The sequence below is a fragment of the Drosophila willistoni genome, assembly GCF_018902025.1.
Source record: "Drosophila willistoni isolate 14030-0811.24 chromosome XR unlocalized genomic scaffold, UCI_dwil_1.1 Seg105, whole genome shotgun sequence".
Taxonomy (NCBI): Eukaryota; Metazoa; Arthropoda; class Insecta; order Diptera; family Drosophilidae; genus Drosophila; species Drosophila willistoni.
In genome coordinates, this window is record NW_025814054.1 from 472,035 (window position 1) to 487,015 (window position 14,981).

Below are 14,981 nucleotides of genomic sequence, written 5' to 3' on the forward strand. Positions count from 1 at the left end.
TTGACAGTGGAGTGGTTCAAACTTTGGCCAGCCCCCCCCCGGCATTGGTAATAATAGCTGAATTCTGTCTGTTGCACTAGGTAGACCATAGACCACGACTTGGTGAGAATCAGCATGTGCAGAAGTCCCTGCAAATCGCTCGAAGAGGTCGATAACCAGAATGTGAGATAGCAAGGACATGCCTCCTTTGCTTTTTCTTTCCTGCAGGTTTTGGTGGGCTCTGAACTCATCTGTTAAGACGTCGATAGCATCTTCTTCAGTATAGGTTCGCCTTGTACCCCAAGGACGTCCTTGCTATCCTATGTCCACTCTCTTTCTTCAGCTGGCAGTTGTATGCTAGTTTGCTGGACATTAGCTTTCGAATTCGATACATATATCCTTTCCATTTCGATTTTACCGTCGACTTGCCGTTTCTACTTTTCTAAAGTTACTTGCGTTTATTTGTCGTTAACGTTGGCCTAGTCCGTCTACTTGTTTTGTATAGATTGGGTGAAAATGAAGAGCATTCCAAAGGATTTCTAAGGATTCCTAACTGTTCCTGTGTTCTGCGAAGGATGATTTCTTGAGGACTCTCCATTCTGTTATACTAGAAAGTACTGCCAAACAAAAATATTACTCATCAAAAAGAATGGATTGATTTTAAATTAAAAACATATTTGGGTTTCAAATTGCAGTTGTAAACCACATAAACCATGTAGACTCAATGTATACAAACTATTAAGTTAGATTCTCAACACATTTTACAAGATTTCTCGACTGTATGAAGGTAGAGAATAAAGTATATCTTAAGGAATTTCTTGATTAGTGTGATTTCCATTGGATTTTTTTTTTTTGGAAAAACTCAACTTATTTAAAAAACTTTTTGAAGGAAAGAAAGGTTTTGAAATGTCTCTTAGACCTTATGGGATGAATTGGAAACACAATGGTTTACTTTTCGTATTGTTTTATTTAAAATTTTACAGGATTGTCGATTGGATATAGTAGTTTTAACGGTAAAAGTCTTAATCGATGGACTGATAGATTAAATCATTTAAAAGAAACAATTGTCTATTATCTTAGTGAAACGTGTGAGACCCACAACAATGAATAAATTACGGAATAAATTGCTCCGATATAGTCAGCAAACCTTTTATTTCTTTTTTTGTTTGTTTGATTTTTTATTAATTTTTTTTTTTTTTAGAAAAAAACTGTACAATTTATTTACATTAAAAAACCCATCTACCACTACCTCTGTCAAATGACATTTGGCATTTGCAACAGTCAGTCTTTTGGCAAATTACTGTCACTCTTTCCCCTGCTGTAGGGTCGTGCCCCGCCCAGCATTCGTTCGAGAAGACTCTGCTTGGATTTGCGCTTGGAGGCGAGAACCTCTTTGCAGAGTTCGTTGAAGACTTCAGCCACTTGATCAACGTGATCCGCTGCAGAAACTTCACTGAATTTGCATTCAAAGTCTTTGGCTAGAATTTCACCCTCGTCGCGGGACACTTGCCGCAGATGGACCATATCGACTTTATTGGCACACAATTGAACAGGTGTATCGGACTGAAGATCGGATTTGGCTCGGCGTATATAATTGAAACTTTTACGATCGGTTATCGAGTAGACAAGGAGGAGGCCATCGGCCCATTGCACCAGTTCGGCGGCATTTGGATATTCATCTTCAGCCTAAGAGAAAATAATGTTGAAAATAAAATTTGGAGAAATGGAAATTCAAATTGTATATACGTACGTATATTCAGCAACTTACCTTTGGACAGGTGTCTAGAATCTCAAAGAGAACCGGCTCGCCATCCACCATCGCTTCGTGTTTATAGCGATTCTCTGTCTGATGATCATACTCCCCGATATAACGTTTTGTCAAAAAACGGACAATTAAAGCTGCAATCAGAATTAAATAACATCGTTTTATTTCAGGTTAGTTTCGTTTATCCATCGGTCAGGTGTAAGTGTTGCCAACGCCCCCTCTCAACCGTGAATTTGGGTCAAAAACTTAAGCATGCGTGACGTCCTGGCCAGGTGAATATGGACTGGAATGAAATGCAGCCAGCCTCTTCTAAGGGGGTTAATAAACCCGAGCCCTAACGTTGCGTGTTTCATACAAACAAAGCAACAACGAAAAGAAACAACAACAAAACAAAAATTGTGTGATGTGTAAAATAAAGCCCTTATATCAAAATGCGGTGGTGACAAATTTGTTATACCCTTTGAAAATCATAACACTTTCAAAATATATATTAGAACTTTGCTTCTGAAAAGTACTGATGATAAATGTTTTACATAAAGTATGATGGAATCTGATGGTTAAATTTAATTATTGTCTATAAACGGGGTTTTTTCTTTTCAATTTATTTTGCTATAAGTGAAATCATGTGGAAAATCGTTTTAAGTTTTCGATCATTGATCAGGCAAATGAATTGCATTAGGAAAGATTTGAGCCATTAGTCAATATACATGCCAGATCCCTGAATAATCTTTGTTATAAACACAAAACTTTTTTCTCGTTTTTCGTTTAGTAACAACCAAGTTGGAAACTATTACTAACATGGACAAATTTAGGGTGTGATTATTAAAATAATAATAATTATTATATGTAATTTTAATGTGGAAGTAATGGTTAAGCAAGCTAATCAAAGTTATTTGGCTATTTCTTCAATTTTCCCTACTCAATTAAGTATCTTTTAGTTTACTTAAGCAATCATTTTGGATTTAACACTCTAAATAGTTTAACATATCCTTATCTATGACAACGAACAGGGTATTTTGAAATGCTGTTGGCTAGGCCCTACCTAGGACTTTGGTCATTTGGTATGCAAGTGCTTTGAACTCGTCAGGAGTTAAGGAGTTGTCCTTATAAAGGATAGGCATAGCCCCGCGGCTGTCCTCCACTTCCTCGGTCAGACGAACGAGCGTGTGTGTGTGGCCCTCGACGTTGCCTTGGCGGCTACGCTTTTCTTTTGCTTTGTTTTTAACTACATTTCCCTCATCAACATCATCGTCATATATGTATGTATTTTCCTTGCGCTTTTAATTTATGTATTTCGATTTTTGGTTTTCTTATTTCTTTTGAGCTTTTCTTTTTTTTTTTCGCGAGGCCAACGCTTTAAAATTGTTTTCTCGATGGCGTCTTTTGCCTTTTTTTTGGACAAGCAATGGCAAAAGATTTTTCCCACTTTTTTTTTCTTTTTTTTTTTTTGGTTTTTTGCCGGGCGGTGGGCGCCTTAATTGCCCCACACACATACAAATAAACACACACGCCCATACAACGGGAAAGAGATAGGGAGAGACGGAGAGAAAGAGAGTGAGATAAACAAAAACAGCATTAAATATTTGTGCTTTTTATATGCCCAAAGATATATTGTGGCCGAATGACATTAAAATATGTAGCAACAAATTTATTAAATGTATATATACATTAGTGATTATGATTGCATATAAGTAGTTGGAAATATTCAAGAGCTTTTTACAAGGTTTCATTTGTGAATATCAGTGTATAGAGAGAGAGATATAGATTCCGTTTAAAAATATATAAATATACCCTTCTCATGTAACCCAATTTTGATATCCTCCATATACTTTTTATATGAAATGTATTAAAGGTTTGTATTAGCCCTATTTATTCTCTAATTGTAATAATGGGTCACGAATATATATTCAAATTGTATTTTTTGTTTGTTTTTTAAACACTTTTCTGAACAATTTTGAATGCCATGTAATATTTTTTAAAGGCCAATTGGAACTTTGTAAAACTCTTTTCAAAAAAATGTCAGTTATTCCTGTTTACGAACCAGTATGATCCTTATGATTCCGTTTACATTAACACCACAAAAAACCAAATTAACAAAACCCTTAAGTCTAAACTATCTTTTTATAAGAATTGTACATTATTCTGAGCAGTCTCGATGGCTGATTGAAATCAGTTATTAAACCTGATCAATTTAAGATATGAGTTTTCATTACTTTTTTAAAATACGTTTTGCATTCAACCCATTGTGATTCGATCTGTTTCTGATTAGCCACCGAATTCTCATGGATATATGACTTTCAATGGAATGATCTCTAATGGGTTTCAAATAGAAAGTCTATTGGATACCAGATTAATCTGAATCGTTGATCCCACAAATGTAGATCATTGGCACGTTCACCTCGGGGCATATTTCTTGTAGATTACATTTATTTATTAGCCAAACATACATATTGTTCTAGCCATATTTCAAGACGACAATCTATCCCTGTCTGGTCCCAGTATCTTCCCCCTCGTGATGCTGTTATTCGAAACATATAAGTTAAGCACTTCTATCACAACTCATACCATAACATAGAAGCCATAAACCCAAGTCCGTCAACACATGCCCATTAACCGCATGCCCATTGGCCAACCCTATTTCATCATCACATGCAATACCCATTGGTCAACCCCACTCAATCGTCACATGCCCATTTGTCGCATGATCGCCAATCTCAAGTAACAGTCCGATCGCTAGGATAAACAATAAGCCTGCACCCCATTTTCCCAGGCCTTAGAAGAATGGTGTCGGGTTCGGTGCATACGCAGAATCACGCCACAAATTTCGGCAATAAACAAAGAATGGTCCTGAACACTTGTGTAAACAAAGAATAGTCCCACGCACTTAAAGTGGACTATTGGACTCAGCCAACGCCGCCGCCTGCGACGACGTCGATTACCCAAGCCTTCATCCAACATAATCGAACCATAGCAAATCAGTCTTGAGCCTAAGTACAAACCAACCGGTAACTTCGCTTAAACTCCGCCGAATTCGCTCACCAAAGTCAGCATCTTTCAGTTATAATATTAACATATTGTATTGTAATAAAAGTGACTTTATAAATAAAAATTCATTTTTTTAACCCGTGAGTGAAGGAAGTGTTTAATTGGCGCCCGAGCAGGGACCCTGCTAAATACAACGTGATCGTGAGTTAGTGAAAGATACCAGTGATTCGTGACCAAAAAACGCGTTAAAGGCCTTTAGAGTCAGTGAAACAAAAACACTATATTGAACTATACCACGAATCAGACAGGGTCATTTTAATCGCTGCGAATTCCTCTAAGACTAGTTCGGAGGAAAACTGAAAACCCAAAAGTGTTTGCCCAGGAGCGTTAGTACCTTCGACGTTGGAAAAGCGAGACCTCCTACAAACCGATCAGTAAAAAGCACCGAGGATGATAGCATTAACGTAAGTTAAGTAAAATAAACTTAAGCAAAAGAAAACCGAAATAAAATTTTATTGTGAAAACACAGTGGGTGAAAAAATTTTGTGAATCAATATCAAGAAGCAAAAAATTTTTTTTTATATAAAATCCTTAATTAAATTTTTTCCCCACTCGAAAAAGAAAAAGAAAATAATGAAAAATTAAGAAAGAAAATAATAATAAGTAGTATTCAAAAAAGAAAAAGAAAATAATGAAAAGTTAAGAAAAAATTAATAAGTAATATTAAAAAAAAAAGGTAGAGAAAATAATTTTGAAATTTTGGAAAAAATATTTTTATAAGAGATAACCACATAATATTGAAAATTTTGTATAATACCACAAGCCATTTCCATCCAAGATTAGCGGACATACCGCTATATTTCTATCAATCCAAGATTAGCGGACATACCGCTATATTTTTATCAATATAAGCAAAAAATCTAATTTTCGCGGATTATATTTTTCGTATTCGCGATACCGTAACACCTTGAATTAATTTTTTCAATATAAACAAAAAATTTAATTTTCGCGGATTATATTTTTCGTATTCGCGATACCGTAACACCTTGAATTAACCCTAATTAAAAAACAATCCATTTCCAAAATGACTAAAGACAACTGGGTTAAAGCCGCAGTCCTTCAGCAGGGTGGTATTCATGCAGCAGGCTCTGATGCTCCGACAGCATCCACCTCAAGTGCATCAACCGCAAATAGAATCGAAGCACTGTCAATTCAGGGACTAGATGTAGCTATCCAGACAATTTTGTCGTCTCAGTTACAGGAAATAGTGAAACAATTAAATCATTCTCAGTCAGGACATATACCCTTTAGGGACCAGACGGCTGGCGTTCAGGATGATTGGCATGAACTAGATAAAGTGCCAGACATCGTAAAGAATCTTGACAAATTCTCAGGTAGCCGTGAGGATTTCTCAACATGGTTTACTACCGCCACAAAATTGATGGAATTGTATGCCCCCATTCAGGGAACACCCAAATACTATGCAATTCTTATGACCATTCGAGGAAAAATTACAGGCCATGCCAATACGTTGTTGAAAGTCTATCGCACCGCATTACATTGGGGCGCAATCTCGCAGTGTTTGTTAACTGAGTACACGGACAGACGAGATTTAAGCACTTTAGAATATCAGCTGTTTACCATGACCCAGAAGGGCACCTCCATTCATGACTTCTACTTCGCAGTTCACACACAGATGTCGCTAATACTAGACCAAATCGAAACGATGGGTTATTCTCCCGAGACTATGGAAGCCATGGCTAAACAGGTCAGAGATAGGGCTCTAGATACCTTCATCAGAGGTCTGAACGGAGATCTCTCAGACAGAATGAGCTTAGCTGAACCCAAAGATCTGAGGCATGCATTGCAATTGTGCAATATGTTGGATAATAAGAGGGCTAGAAACATTATCGGCCATCGTGACATTCGTCCACCTGTAGGACCAAAACCCCAACAGTATGCTAAAATTAACGTGCAACCTCAACGACCGTTCATACCAGCAATTCCACCCAAACCTTACAACAACAACAACTTTTATAATCAGAAACCCATGCAAAACGTGTTCATTCCACAAAATAGATACCCTCAACCTAATAACCCCGTATTTTTCAACGCACCACCGAGGCCATTTGCCCCGAAACCTCAGCCGGCACCAACTCCAATGGATGTCGACGGCTCTATTTTAACCAAAAAAGTTAACTACATGAATAAACCGAATGTTAATTTACCACAACAATTTGCTCCCAAGAGAGTCAACCAGTCCACCGTAAATTTTCCCAATAAAGTGCAGAGGCAATTCCATATCGAAACCGGTCCGTCAGGTGAACAATATATCACCATACCGCCTCAAGAAGAGCATTACTCCGATATGTCCGATTATCAGGCTGCTTATCAGGGCCAAGAAGACCCTTTTGAATCAGTCCCATATTCTGAGGTTCAACAATATCAACAGCAGCAGCAATATTTTACCTCACAAGGAGACAACTCAGAGTTAGTCCCACAGAACAAAGAGGAAACCAGACCACAATCGCAGGAGCCTCAACAACCACAAATCGAGGACACCGTTAATTTTTTAGGTTAAAGTGTTCCTCTTTGCCGTACTTTGTTGTCCGGGACAAAGACGGAACCTCATACAACTTCTTGATAGATACCGGCTCGAACAAGAACTATGTCCAACCAGAAATAGCAAAAAATGTAAAAACGAATGAACACAAGTTTTACGCGAACACCGTAAGCGGTCGCATTTTAATAACCAGCCATATCCATTTGGGTTTATTTAACGAACCCAATAAACCAATAACATTCTTCCTATTACCTAATCTGAATCCGTTCCACGGAATTCTAGGTAATGACTCACTAAGAGAGTTAAACGCTATCATTGATGTAGGGAAAGATCTACTATACGTCAACAACTCTCATGTTGTTAAAGTGAAGCAGATGCGAGCCCATCAGGTCCATACCCTCAAATCAGATGAGCTCACTAATCAGCAGAAATTAGGATTAAAGGCGCTCCAAGAGGAGTACAAATCGCTATTCGCGGACCCAAATAAAAAATTGACTTATGCTACTAATGTCCAAGGAGAAATCCGAACGACAACAGACACTCCAGTCTACACCAAGCATTACCCATATCCAGCCTCTCTAAGAGAAGTAGTAGAAGACCAGCTACAAGAATTATTACGAGATGGTATAATACGACCCTCACGGTCGCCCTATAATTCCCCTGTGTGGATAGTCCCTAAAAAGAGTGACAGCCTCGGGAATAAGCAATATAGGATGGTCATAGATTATAGAAAGCTCAATGCAGTTACAGTTTCGGATAGGTATCCTATCCCCGAAATCGGAGAAATGGTTGCGCAGTTGGGCAACAATAAGTATTTCTCTGTTCTTGATCTAAAGAGCGGATTTCATCAGATTTCCCTTAAGGAATCTGATATTGAAAAAACGGCATTCGCCGTGAATGGAGGGAAATACGAGTTCACGAGACTCCCCTTCGGCCTAAAGAATTCCCCATCAATATTCCAAAGAGCTCTCGATGATATTTTGAGAGATCTCATTGGAAAGATCTGTTACGTCTACATCGACGACATAATAATATTCAGTAAATCAGAGGAAGAGCATTTCCGACATCTAGCTTTGGTATTTTCTACCTTGTCCAAGGCAAATATGAAGGTCCAAGTAGATAAATGCAAATTCCTAAGACATAGCGTTGACTTCCTAGGCGTAGTGATTTCAAGGGAAGGAGTTAAAACCAATCCAGAGAAAATCCAAGCCATTAAAAAGTTCCCTATACCAAAGAACCTAAAACAACTAAGGTCCTTCCTGGGATTAGCTAGTTATTACAGAAGATTTATCAAAGATTTTGCTAAATTAGCTAGACCCTTGACTGCGTTATTGAGAGGAGAACATGGCAGAGCCAAGAAAAATGTCTCAAGTAAGATCGAAATCCGATTCGGTGAAGCCGAAACCGATGCCTTTGAGAAAGTGAAAAATGCATTAGTGTCACAAGACGTTATGCTAGCATACCCTGACTTTAAACAAGAGTTCCATCTAACCACCGATGCCTCAAACATCGCACTAGGAGCTTCTCTAGAACAGAATGGGAGACCCATTACATTTCTTTCCCGTGCGTTATCCAAAGCTGAAGAAAACTATGCCACAAATGAAAGAGAAATGCTAGCAATAGTATGGGCATTGGATAAGCTAAGAATGTATGTATACGGCAAATCCAAGGTGATCATTTACACCGACCACCAGACTCTCACTTATGCTCTCAGCCCAAAAAATAACAACATAAAGCTGAAGAAATGGAAAAGTTACCTGGAGGAATACAACTACGAGTTGAAATATAAACCGGGTAGCTCAAATGTCGTAGCAGACGCGCTCTCTAGGAACCCTACTAACATAAATGCTAGTAGTACGTCAGCTACAGTCCACAGTGATGAAAGCTCAGGGCATGAACTCATTCCAGCAATGGAAGTACCCATCAATGTCTTTAAAAACCAATTGTTTATCCTCACTGGTGATAACGAATCCACCACTTTCGAAATACCATTCCCCACATACCACAGACATACAATAGTGAGAAGTAATTATTCTGAAAACGATCTTGTAACTATTCTAAAAGAAAAGATGGATCCGAGAATAGTAAATGGTATTTTCACTTCTGAAAGTATCATGGGTAAAATTCAACAAATTTTTCCGGAGCATTTTAGGAATTACAAGGCAAGATTCACCCAAATTCAAACTGTAGATGTCCATGATCAGACCCAAGAACAAGAAATCATAATTAAAGAACACCTTAGAGCACATAGAAATTCCATCGAAAATAAAAAGCAAATTTTATCTGAGTATTTTTTCCCAGGTATGAAGAAAAAAGTAGAAGCAATAGTAAACTCTTGCCAAACATGTAAACTCTCAAAGTATCAACGACACCCTCCGAATCAAGAAATACAACCAACCCCTATTCCGACATATCCAGGCGAAATAATTCATATAGATTTATATTCCACCCAAAATAAGATCATTCTAACAGCCATAGACAAATTTTCTAAGTATGCGCAAGTTAAACTCGTAAACTCAAAAGCAGCAGAACATCTTAAAGTGCCCTTACGTGAGTTATTGATAGCCTTCGGTATGACGAAAACCGTGGTAATGGATAACGAAAAAGCTTTAAATTCTGCATCAATAAAATTTCTTTTAAATAATCAGTTAGGGATACAAGTCCACACTACCCCACCTTATACTTCATCCAGCAACGGCCAAATAGAAAGATTCCATTCCACATATACGGAAATAATGAGATGCTTGAAGTTAGAGCACCCCGAAATGGAATTTGAGGATTTGATATTCAAGGCTGTAGACGAATACAATAAAACAATCCACAGTACAACCAATAAAAAGCCAATAGAAGCATTTTTCGCAACAAATTTAATCCATACACCAGAAAAATTAGCACTCGAAAGGGAAAAGATTTCGGAAAACATCTTAAAGAAACAAAACAAAGACCTAGGGTATCATAACAAAACAAAAAAACCCATAAAAATTTACGATCCAGGTGAAACCATCTACGTTAGGATTAATAAACGATTAGGTTCGAAACTAACGTCTAGATACAAAAAAGAAATAGTAGCCGAAGATCTTAATACCAAAATTAAAACCAGGTCAGGCAGGATAGTTTATAAAAACCACTTGAAATATTGATAAACATCCTCTTCCGACAGATTGCTTATGTTACCACTTTGCTGGGGTCACACAACTATACTAGACTACACTAAGTCAAGAGTGGTCATGTTGGAAACCGGGTTAGCCGCGCGCCAGAATGGAACCTTTAAAATCGTCCATGTCATCGAACTAGAAAAATATCAAATGTCCATATCCGTTTTAAAAGAAGTCGTCAAAAATTCGACAAACCTAAGTCCGTATCAGCCTTTTTTGGCCTATGAGATAACGCGGATACAGAATGAACTGAGGAGGCTTCAGCCGATGCAGTTTAGAAACAAAAGATCGCTTGATATACTTGGCACGGCGTGGAAATGGTTAGCGGGCACACCTGATCATGAAGATCATATGATTGTGGTAAATAAGATCAATGAACAACTGGTAAACAATAATCGGCAGGTCGTAATTAATAATCTAATAGAAAATAAGATAAATGATTTAATTAAAATAACTAATACCATATTAATTAGAGGTAAACCCGAATCTAACAATAAGTCAAAAGAAATTGAAATAACCAAATTTAAATTGAGTCTTCTAAGAGAAGAAATAACAAATATTATCTATGCAATCGATTGGGCCAAGGCCAATACAGTAAATTCACTAATATTATCCTCTACCGAAATAGATTTCATCGAAACAATTAAAGAAGAAAGTTTAACATTTATAAACATTGAAGAATTAATAGAGTTTGCTGAGGTCAGTGTAGCCTCAGATGGTAAATCACTCCTTTATATTGTTAGCCTTCCCAGAGTAATTAATGAAATTTGTAAACAAATCCTAGCAATACCAATTAAATATCAAAAATTTATAGAAGAAATAGACTATGAAAACATCATGAAATGTAACAAGAAATATTTCGGGTTAACCAATAAGAGTAATTGTAAAATTCATAATGGTAAGACAATTTGTAAACTGGAAGATCTGACTAATTTAGAAAACAGTAAATGTATAGGAGCCTACTTGCAAAGAAGGAATCCCCAATGTAAGGTCATCAACAATCAGCACGTAAAATCTCATTCAGAAATAATGCCCGGTACCTTGCTGCTGAACCAATTCCAAGGGGACATCAGCATCAATGGAGAAAACATCACCCTAGAAGGCACCTTCATAATCCAAGCGGAAAACGCGACAGTCATAATAGAAGACTCCTGGTATATTGTGAAGACACGCTTTGAAGCCGAGGTTCAACCACCGCTGTTACAGTTACTATCAAATAAGCAGCAGAGAGGCGAAAAGCTATCGCTGGAAATGATCAAGGAGTTACACATCAATAATACTAATAATCTGGAGCGTATCCAAAGAAACAACTTGATTATGTCTTCGTCAAACTGGATTATTCTAACTCTTCTAGCAGCTGCGATGATAACATATTGCATCATTAAAAAATACTGCAGCCACGGAACAGGCAACCATGGTCCACCAATGGAAGTCTCAATCGGGCCCGTCCAATATGTTGTTGCGACCGAGGACGTCCGCACTTAAAGGGGAGGAGTTAAGCACTTCTATCACAACTCATACCATAACATAGAAGCCATAAACCCAAGTCCGTCAACACATGCCCATTAACCGCATGCCCATTGGCCAACCCTATTTCATCATCACATGCAATACCCATTGGTCAACCCCACTCAATCGTCACATGCCCATTTGTCGCATGATCGCCAATCTCAAGTAACAGTCCGATCGCTAGGATAAACAATAAGCCTGCACCCCATTTTCCCAGGCCTTAGAAGAATGGTGTCGGGTTCGGTGCATACGCAGAATCACGCCACAAATTTCGGCAATAAACAAAGAATGGTCCTGAACACTTGTGTAAACAAAGAATAGTCCCACGCACTTAAAGTGGACTATTGGACTCAGCCAACGCCGCCGCCTGCGACGACGTCGATTACCCAAGCCTTCATCCAACATAATCGAACCATAGCAAATCAGTCTTGAGCCTAAGTACAAACCAACCGGTAACTTCGCTTAAACTCCGCCGAATTCGCTCACCAAAGTCAGCATCTTTCAGTTATAATATTAACATATTGTATTGTAATAAAAGTGACTTTATAAATAAAAATTCATTTTTTTAACCCGTGAGTGAAGGAAGTGTTTAATTTATAGCACGCAGGTGTAACCTGAAGTTGACAGTTGACAGAATCTGTAAATTTCCGATGCCCCCGTTCTCCCACAAAGAGTCAATGGGTTACATATAAAAATCGAGTGTGTCTACCAAGGGGCTGGGCCTGACAGAATGAACATCAATTTATGGCCGCATCGTAGAAATATGCAATGCGTCTCGTCGTTGTTTGCCAATGATCCGTTGGAATATTCGTTTCCTTCACCCTCACCGCCCCACTTCCCGCCCCCAAGCATTCTGCCTTCTCCCCATCATCATAAATTAGAGCAAGAGCCATGACTGGCTGGCTGGCTGGCTGGCTGGCTGGCTGGCTTGTCAAATCAAGAGGAGGGAGAACGATTAAAAGCGGCAGGGCAATGCCAAAGTGCGAGGAGCCACCACACACATACAGATACAGATACAGATACATCTGCAGATATATGTATGTATATACTTTTATGTATGCATGTAGGGTATGTATGTATGATGCTGCCACTTTGTAAACAAAACAAACAAAGTCTAAATATACATGAACAATCGGCGATTGCTCAACTAATTTGCTGTTGTTGCTGCTGATACTGCTGCTCCTCTAACCCAAAAACACACACACACACACACACACACATAGAAAAAAAAGAATGAAATCAAAGTTGTATCCATAAGATACTTCAGTTGTTATCCAATCTTACCACTCTTTCCCACACTGGGCGCCCCAATTACGGCAATCTTTAACTCCGTCAGTGTGGACTTTTTACGCCGTATACCTCGACTGGTCATTCTCCTGGTGAATCTGCTTTACCTATGTATGTATGTTTGTATATATATTTAATATATACACTTATACGTGTATCTGTTCAATATTTGCAGTATCTACGTATATCCGTTCGGTGCTTATAGTATATACACAATATGTATGAATCTATGCATGAGTGGTATATATCTTTCACTTTTCATTATCCAATGCTTATTGCATTTCAATGTCAAAACAAACAAAAGAAATGGGTTTAAAATTACACCCAAAATATCACAAAAGAAAAAATAATAAAAATAAAGAAATAGACCAAAACCGAAACCGAAATAGAGGGCACTGAAGATTTTTCGTCTTGGTCGTGGAAAATAAATGAGTTTTGTGTTTGTCTTTACGGTTGAAGCATTATAATTATTTTTCTTCCTTTATTCTATTTTTTTTTTTTGCTTTGTTATTGTTGGTAGGTATCTCAGATATAAATCGCGCACTGCACTTTGACCATGTGTTGTGCTTTCCGCCAAATGTTGTTGGTGTTCGAGAAGCACGTTGTGGGAATAATATTCGAAAATTTTCAATTTTTCTATTTTTCAATTTTCAATTTCCAATTTATTTATTTATTTTAACCTTAAACTTTTGCGTGGCCTTTTTTCGGTTGTTTTGTCTTGATATTTGGTTTAATCTATTCGCTTCTTTCGGTTTTTGGGCGACCGGCCGCATTCGCATCCATGCGATTTCAATGGCCAACGAATTTGTACTAAAAGGCAAAGCCAAGAAGGAAAAAAAGTGAAGCAAAACACAAATTAATGAAACAAATAGAATGAAAATAAAATCACTGAGTGTGTGTGTGTGAGAGGGAGAGAGAGAGAGAATGTGTCTATGGGAGAGATGGGAGAGAGATCTACCGACGATCGCGCAATCGTGCTTCGCCTTTTCTTTTTGGCGAGCCAAAAATAGCCCCCCGAGCAAAGAGAAATGGTTGGATTGATTCAAATGGATATGGACGAGCAGGAGCAATCCCACAAGACATCCAATGGCCTCTTTCAAAGGGTTAAAATTGTGCACAGTTATAGGCTAATCGCATAAATACATTATTAAGAGAGAGGGAGACAGTGAAAGAGAGGGGTGGGTAGAAAGTTGGGGTATGTGCAACATCATCAATGGCATCAACAAAAATTTCAGTAAGTGGTTGCTCAGCAAATGCCGTCAATAATTTTTTTGTTTTATTTTTTGTTTCTTTTTTTAATTAGCTTAAAGGCAGGCAGGGCTAAAAGCAGCTGCCCGATCGGTTAAGCAGCAACTGTTTCACGATTTTCTGGGCTCTAACACCCTTTCCTTCTGCTAGCCACAATCATTGTTCCCCATCCACCCACCTGGATGACAGCTGTTTTCCTACGTTGAGCTATTAAAGTGGAATCACTCAAACCTATCCATTTGCCGCAACACCCGGCTGGAAATCATGGGAATCAATTGATTTAGTGTATAACGATAGAAGGTAGTAAGTCGACGAAATGGGAATAAAAAAAAATAAAAGCTTATCGTGCCACCTGCTAAAGGCCAACTCTGTACCTAAGGCCTAGCTAATAATCTAACTTTTAGATTCATAACTGGGCTATTATTAGCCAAAAGATAGCTATTAGGCAACTGACCAACGAGGATCCGGGTTCGAATCCCAGGCTATGGAT

General features: G+C 38.1%; 1 protein-coding gene across 1 annotated transcript; it reads right to left on the reverse strand.

The window, feature by feature from the left end:
• Positions 1-987: 987 nt before the first annotated feature.
• On the reverse strand, positions 988-14,085 carry LOC6645136 (ras-related and estrogen-regulated growth inhibitor). The gene is made up of 3 exons (XM_002067693.4): positions 13,241-14,085; positions 1,748-1,878; positions 988-1,665 (listed from the first exon to the last, which is right to left on the reverse strand). The coding sequence occupies exons 1-3, from the start codon at positions 13,326-13,328 to the stop codon at positions 1,261-1,263; spliced, it is 624 nt and encodes a 207-aa protein (XP_002067729.2). The 5' UTR covers positions 13,329-14,085; the 3' UTR covers positions 988-1,260.
• Between the last annotated feature and the right edge of the window lie 896 nt (positions 14,086-14,981).

What these genes read in the sequence shown, in the direction of transcription:
- LOC6645136 (XM_002067693.4), bottom strand. Translation starts at nt 13,328, where the DNA reads ATGACCAGTCGAGGTATACGGCGTAAAAAGTCCACACTGACGGAGTTA. An exon ending in GCCCAGTGTGGGAAAGAGTG is followed by an intron (nt 1,879 to 13,240) that starts GTAAGATTGGAT and finishes TTCTGATTGCAG; the next exon opens with CTTTAATTGTCCGTTTTTTG. An exon ending in TTCTAGACACCTGTCCAAAG is followed by an intron (nt 1,666 to 1,747) that starts GTAAGTTGCTGA and finishes ATTTTCTCTTAG; the next exon opens with GCTGAAGATGAATATCCAAA.